Genomic DNA, 7,256 nt, shown 5'->3' on the forward strand with positions numbered 1-7,256 from the left:
GCGCCACGCCCGCCGCGCCTGCCCGCGCGCCAACGCCCGCCGCGCCTGCCCGCGCTGCGCGCGCTCCCGAGCCCGAGTCCGAGTACGAGTCCGAGTCCGAGCCCGAGCCCGAGCCCGAGCCCGAGCCCGAGCCCGAGCCCGAGCCTGAGCCCAAGCCGCCCACACCCTTTTTCGCCGAGGAGAGCGCATCCCCGGACTGGTACGCCGTCATCAAAGGCCGTAAGGTCGGTGTCTTCGACAACAAGTACGTCTCATATCATTGACATACCCATATGTACTAACCTGACATGCAGCTTGGTGGCGGTCGCGTGCACCAACGGTGTCAACGGCTTCGGGATGAAACAGTACGGTACGCGCGCGGAGGCCATGAGGGCCTACCTTCAGGCTGAGCAGCTCGGCCTCGTGTTCCAGGTGGAGAAGTAGTGCATTTTTTTTGTCGTGTGTCGGTCGTCGTGTCCTTATGGCCCCCCTTCTATGTTCTCCGCATTTGTCGCTTTGCCCTTGTCTCGTCGTATCGCGCTCACCCAACCTCGTTTCTCCGCTATCATTTCTTGCATCTTGACATACACTCCTATATCGTCCACCCCCTCTCAGTCTCTCCCATAGATCTACCTCGTGTCGGCGTTCTGGAAAAATGAATATTTCATTTTTGCTCGAACCACGTGTGCTCTCAAAGTATATAACATCCACGATTGCAGCGTGAGGCTCCCACCCTCTGCGTGTCATGGGCCGCCGAGCGAAGTATCTCACTGCCGACGCGAAGCGCGCTGCCAAGAAAGCTCAGGCAGAACTTTACCGTCAAACCGAGAAGTAAGCCATCCCTTTTGCAAGCCAGCATTTATTGTATTGAAGCCGGAGTCTCGAACGTTACAGGGGGAAGGAAGCACGTAGGCGCGAGAACAAAAGACAGAACAACAAGCAACAAGCCCGCAAACTAACATGGGTTGGCGTCCTCGTCCCGCTCGAGCTGTACACCCGCTCGCAGAAGACCCTTCGAGCCTCATTCGCCGTTCAAGAGCCTGGGCCCTTGCTGGGCCTGTGGACGTCGCCGTATGAGTTCGCGATGCCGGACGTGAGCTCGTTGCCGACGATCGACGGCGGAAAGCGCGCCAAGGCTTCCGTTTGGAACTCCTGCGCAGCCGTTTTGGGTGCATACCAGTACGGCGAGGTCATCGAGACCGGTTGGCGGCGTTTCGAGCAGTGGATGGCGGATGATCTCGCGCTTGACGAGATAGAGGCGCAGGTGAAGGAGGAGGTTGTGGGAAGGGTGGAGGCATGGGTGCGCTTGGCTGACTCGGTGACGAAGGACGGGCCGGATGTAGATGTGATGACGGTCGGGCTGGACTGGGGCGCCAAGATCATCCGGATGCTTGTCGAGGAGTGGGAAATGAGAAAGGACGGGGATGCTGGGTATCGAGAACACCGTAGGCTTAGCAACTTACCCTGGCAGAGGATGATGAAGGATACCATGCGTCTGTTCAACCAGGAAATGCAGTAGCGGTAGCGGCATATTCTATGGTGCAATCGGTTACTGTATTGTGAGAGTGAGCAGTGGGTGCCGTGAACATAGGTTTCTTATACCTTCGTCGGCGACTTGCCGTGCACCGACGCCGCACTGGCTCAGGAAATTAGGACATGACCTTAACATGAATTATGAGTGATACAGCAGACGTTCCCTAGGTTCCACGGCCTTTCTAATGGCAGAAAGGACGTAGTACACATGTTTTCCGCTCAGACGGATTTGGAGGTACACCGTTATCAAGGCTGTGATTGGCTGACAGACAAGATCTGAGACGATCTCCATTACTCTCGATTAGGAAGCTCTTAACCCGTGTCAACCCGAGAGCTCACGACCCGCGTCAATCCGGGCGACCCGCAACTTAGTCCTTCCCGCCGTGTTGCCATGACTTGCGTGTACGTCTCTACTCCTTGCAGGTGGCCTCACACACCGTAAACTAATCTTATGGTCTCGATGAGCCATCCTCCAGACCCACGCGATAGCACCTGTGCAAGGGGGCGTCCAAGACTTTGGTGACACAACTCCCCGTCAAGTACCAGGTTGGGAGCCGACCAATCTCCTCTTCCACGGCATTGAGCCTCGGCAACGGGCACGAGGGCGCTCAGATAATGGCTATTGGGCATGGGACAGGACGATGTAAGCAGCCGAACAATGCTGGTGTAGTTCCACTCGCGCTTTTGGGCTCACCCCAGTCTTTGCAGGAGGCATTGTCGCAATATTCCAAGCTACGAACTAGCATTTGTCGGTAAGTCGTACGGAACATGCGTCGGTGTATCTGTACTAACTACTCGCAGAGTTGTGCACTTCCCCCTACACATACCCCAATCATTACTTCTGTCAACGGGGTTCTCGACCGTCAAGCCCGCACCACGTCGAGCACGCTTCGGTTGCATGGTATCTAGCCCACGTGTGTGCCGATGCCACCGGGCCTTTGTCGTAAGGCATGCAAAATAGAGGGTGTACTGCCGCAAGAGGCATGGGATCAGGCGACAACACACCCTCGGTCTCCCGATGGCAACCCCCTCTCGTTTTAAGGCTTCGGGACGAGTCACGGTGCAATCACCCGGGAGAGCGCTTTTTTCTTTGGGGTAGCTATCTCTCGCCCGCATTTAAGTGAGGGGGTTGAAGTCTTGAACGCCAGCCACCCCTTCCCCCCTTAAAGGCTCCCGCCCATCATGGCTCCTCGCTGGATCAACAAACTCTCCTCTCTCTTCATGAAGCGTCGCCGCAACGAACGCCGAGTCACTCATTTTGTTTTCTCCGATGACGAGCGTTCGGATGGTGAGAAGGACCCTGTCCTAGTCCCTCCTGCCGCCGACACCCATCGCCACGTCGACTGGTCGTACGGCACCGAGCGTACGTCTACTCAGACGACGTACTTCAACGTTCCTTCCTCTCCCAAACGACGCAAACGGTCGTCATCCCTTCCTTCCATGATATCCGTTGCGCCGTCGACGAGTAGCGACTCCTCCTCCGATCACTCCGTGGACCCGACAGACCTCGAGTACCTCATGAATCAGATCGAACTTCTGGGTGACGACGAGCAGCCGCGCGAACGCACCGCTGGGGTGAGTATTGTTTTACTTCGCGCTGAACCGCCCGCTAATCTTTCCTAGGATCGTCCGCTGATTATGTGGCTCGACGAAGCGGATGCCTACCTGAGCGAGCTCCTGCGACGCGAGGGGCGGGGTGACTTCTCCTCTACTCCGTGTGCTTGTGGCTCCAATGCTGCGCACGCTCAATATCGGTGCGAAGACTGTTATGGGGATCGTCTCTACTGCGAACGGTGCACCGTCCGTTTTCACCAGAAGCTTCCTCTTCATCGCATCAAGGTGAGTTAGGAAGACGTTTGCATATATGTCTATATACTGACATATTCTCGTCAGCGGTGGAGCGGCTTGTTCTTCGAGCGCGTTTCTCTCAAGTCTATGGGGGTCCGCGTCCAGCTCGGGCACGAGCCAGGCGAGGTTTGCAGGAACCCTAAGACTGCGGCTGGCGACGACTTCGTCGTGCTAGACGTCCTCGGCATCCATGAAGTCGGGCTCGACTTCTGCGGATGTGATCTTGCCCGTCCGCATCACAAGCAGCTTCTGCGTTTGGGTTGGTTCCCGGCCACGTCGGTAAATCCGAAGACCGCCGCCACCTTCCGCCTCCTCGAAGTCTTCCATACTCTCTCGAACCAATCCAAGGTTTCGGGGTGGGAGTACTACTGCGCTCTCGCCCAGCGCACAGACAATACGGGCACCAAGCCGCCAAAGGTAAGTCATTCTCACATCGAATACTCCCGTCGCTGATCGAGTTTATTATAGGATCGCTACCGCGCTTTCATGATGATGATCCGCCAATGGCGACATCTGAAAATGATGAAGCGTGCAGGGCGAGGCAACGTCGAGGGAGGTATCGGCGCTGCCGAGCAGGGCTCATGTGTTGTCGAGTGCCCGGCGTGTCCACAACCTGGCAAGAACCTTCCGAACGACTGGGAGACGGATCCGCCGGCCAGAAGGTACGTGTTGGTTCCCCGCTCGTGCCTCCCACACTCACTGATCCTGTTCTAGGTGGCTCTATCGCCTGCATCTCGCGATTGACGCCAACTTCCGCCTCAAGCGGAAGAAGGTGTCTAATGATGCGGTAGACCCAAGCCTCAACAAGGGGTGCGCGTACGTAGTTGAGGAGACGGCATATAAGGATCATATTGCCAAGTTCGACAACCAGCGTACCGACCCCACGCAGAGCTGCAACAACCACGACGCGGTCAAGCTGGCTACTCTCAAGGGTGGGGCCGGCCTCGCGGCTTCTGGGGTGGCTACGGTCGACTGCGCAAGGCATGACATGAAGCGTCCGTGTTCAACGGGCGACCTTCAGAAGGGTGAACGGTAAGATCTCTCTATGGTCGTCGTTTGTTTCAGTTAACTAACTGGTTACCTATAGATATGTGAACATCGACTACCTTGGCAACTCCTCCCTTCAGCAAAACACGCCCATCGACATCGCTGCGTCGTACGACATCTCCTGTCAGTACAGCCGCAAGTTCGACGAGCGGTTCGACAACTATGGCTTCGACGTCTCGCGTCACGACATCACCTGGGGAATTCCAAAGTTCCACATCAACGCCCACCAGGAGAAGTGCCGCGCGGACTACAACTGGCACTTCCTCCCGTGGTCCGCTCGTCTTGACGGGGAGGGTGTTGAACGTAACTGGGGGAAGTCCAACCCGGCCGCGGCTAGCACGAAGGAGATGGGGCCAGGCTCGCGCCGCGACTTCCTCGATGACATGTTCTCCCATCACAACTGGGTAAAGGTCTCCAATCTAGGTCCGTGTTTACGTCCCTTCGTACCGTATATCCCTGGGCTGACAGAACGTCACAGCAATGACTCTGCTCAAGAAGATGAAGAAGGCCGTCCCAGAGCGCGACACGCAGATTATCGCCTTTCAGGAATACAACAGCGCGTTCGCCCCTGCGACGACCGAGCAGTGGCGCCTCGCAGTAGAGGCTTGGGAGGCTGATTCGACGAAACCGAACCCCTTCCTCCTGAAGCGGCCTGGTAAGTGCTTCCCGCTTGTATTCGCCCTGCGCCTTCTCATCTTTCTATGCAGTTATCACCCAAGCTTCCATCAAGCGGCAGATTGCCGAGGCCGACGCGCAACAGCTGAAAGACGGCACGGCTGCCGCTCTGCACGAGAAGCTGTCCGCCAGTGGCGTGGTGATAGCAGGGCTGGAGATAGAGGAACACCAGTAAGCACCGCATCTTAACACTCTCCGCCATCCACTCATGTCTTGCTCAGGCGACGTTTGAGATCCGACTACGCCGAGTTATCCGCCCACCCCACAGACCTTCAACGTGCCCGTCTCCAAGAGCGACAAAATCAACTGCGCCGGAAGATCGACGCATGGGCGGATATCCAACAGTTGTACATGCCCGGCGTCGCTGCTCACCGCGAGCGTCTTATGTCTCAGTCCGATACCGCTGCCCTGTCTTACAACATCCCGCTCCTACTCCCTTCCGCCGCTACCGGTCTTCTGTCCTTCCCCGCGGCCATGCTCGAGCACGAATGGAGTCTCCGACATGCGCAGGCCCACGAAGCCTTGAGCGACCTGCGGGGTCACCTCGAGGTGCGCTCGCATCTATACAAGGTGAAAGATCGGTTCGTCCGCGGGCAGCGCGCAAACACTCGCGCGCACACCATCATCAAGACGGTCAACGCGAAGATCGCAGCGGACGCGGCGCGGTACCGCATCGCGTACCACTGCATGTACGTGCTCAGCGCGCCCTTGGCGAAGTCGAACTGGCAGGACGGCCTCCGCAACCTCACCGACGCGGACATACGGCACGTCACGGAGAGCGACGACAGTCAGTCTGAAGGGCGCCGGAAGATATCCTGGATCTGGAATGCTGGTGCGCCCTCCAACAGTCCCGGCGAGATCGATGCGTTGCAGGATAGTTTGCAAGAGTGTGAGTTCCTTGATATCGTCCCTACACGTTGTGGTACTTACGACCACTTGCGCTCGCAGCCCTACGCGTGGAATGGTGCAAGGCGCGCGCGCGCGCGCGGCGTTGGGCGGAGGAGGTCGAACTCTTGCAGGAGGAAATGCGCCGCGTCGTTTTGTATCATGACTGGGCCTCCCGTCAGTGGCTGGAGAGGGTGGATGCGAATACCGCTCAGTCGTCCGACTATCGCGATGGCGCCAACGCGTACGCATACCGCCAGTCGGCGGTTCGCGCGTGGATGCGGGACTTCTGTCATCATTCGTGGCGGTATGTTCCGGACTGGGTCAACCTTGGCGAAGCTAGTCTAGAAGAGACCCTTTGAATATCTTGCAGTCCTACATGTACACATCATCTAATACTGCGGTCCTTCCCCGTATCTTCACGTCTCGTATTCTTGTCATCCACGGTGTTCTTGTGCGCGTTTGTAGTAGCGTATACACAGTCATAATACCATATGTTCTTCGCCTGAACTTGTGTCGTGCAGCCTGAGGAAAAGCCGTGTGAAATCAACAACAGCACGTGATCGTACTCTAGACGAGCGAAGTCAGCGCTAACCACTTGTACTCCCCTTGTACCTCACCTACTCACTTCGACCTGGAGCCTCAACGTCCTCCTGTCTCCTGCCTCCTATTCGTCTAATATCTATGGTACTGGCCTGGCCGGGGCACACTCCTTGATCGTATAGAGGGTCTTAGCAGGGGTAAGTCTCAATGATTCTTTGAGTTACGCTGCGCTACAACGTCTCTTACGCTTCCCCGCTCCAGGCCATGTCTGTGCCAGTCTCGTTCCCCCACAACCCGCCATACACTCTTTTCGACGCCGGCATTCCACTCTCTGCGACCTAACTCCAACAAATCCAACCTTCGCCAACTGTGTGGCCATGCATAGGCCGCCAACGCCGCTGGCTGCGTAGGGGACCCTCCTCCACTCATCCAAACCATCCTGGACTTCTAATACGCTACCCCCCGAGTCATATTATCACACAATACGGCGTCCGCGTGCTACTTTCGCTGTGCTTTCCACCCACCGCTTGTGAGATCCACCACCTATGTGTGGTGCTACCTGCGCTGCCACTCACCCTAGCCCCCGTTCATCCACCCCGCCTGCACGCCGCCCCCTGCCACCCTGCCAGCCTGCGCGCCGCCCCTGCCGACTTGGCCCACGCGCCGCCAGCCTGCCTGCGCGCCGCCCCTGCCAGCCTGGCCCGCGCGCATCTACCCCGCCTGCGCGCCGCCTGCCTGCCTGCGCG

General features: G+C 57.7%; 3 protein-coding genes across 3 annotated transcripts; all 3 read left to right on the forward strand.

The window, feature by feature from the left end:
• Positions 1–71: 71 nt before the first annotated feature.
• TRAVEDRAFT_52910 (uncharacterized protein) lies at positions 72–423 on the forward strand (the record flags this gene model as incomplete). Its single annotated transcript, XM_008045407.1, has 2 exons — positions 72–244; positions 294–423. Coding segments are annotated over 2 exons (303 nt in total), but the record flags the coding sequence as incomplete, so codon positions are not given.
• Positions 424–724: 301 nt separating this feature from the next.
• Positions 725–2,255, forward strand: TRAVEDRAFT_52911 (uncharacterized protein; the record flags this gene model as incomplete). The annotated part of the gene is made up of 3 exons (XM_008045408.1): positions 725–810; positions 874–1,424; positions 2,221–2,255. The coding sequence occupies 3 exons, from the start codon at positions 725–727 to the stop codon at positions 2,253–2,255; spliced, it is 672 nt and encodes a 223-aa protein (XP_008043599.1).
• An 880-nt stretch (positions 2,256–3,135) lies between these two features.
• Positions 3,136–6,329, forward strand: TRAVEDRAFT_134057 (uncharacterized protein; the record flags this gene model as incomplete). Its single annotated transcript, XM_008045760.1, has 9 exons — positions 3,136–3,351; positions 3,406–3,777; positions 3,829–4,028; positions 4,075–4,392; positions 4,448–4,830; positions 4,886–5,062; positions 5,115–5,253; positions 5,304–5,959; positions 6,031–6,329. Coding segments are annotated over 9 exons (2,760 nt in total), but the record flags the coding sequence as incomplete, so codon positions are not given.
• Between the last annotated feature and the right edge of the window lie 927 nt (positions 6,330–7,256).

Source organism: Trametes versicolor (genome assembly GCF_000271585.1).
Source record: "Trametes versicolor FP-101664 SS1 unplaced genomic scaffold TRAVEscaffold_12, whole genome shotgun sequence".
Lineage (NCBI taxonomy): Eukaryota > Fungi > Basidiomycota > Agaricomycetes > Polyporales > Polyporaceae > Trametes > Trametes versicolor.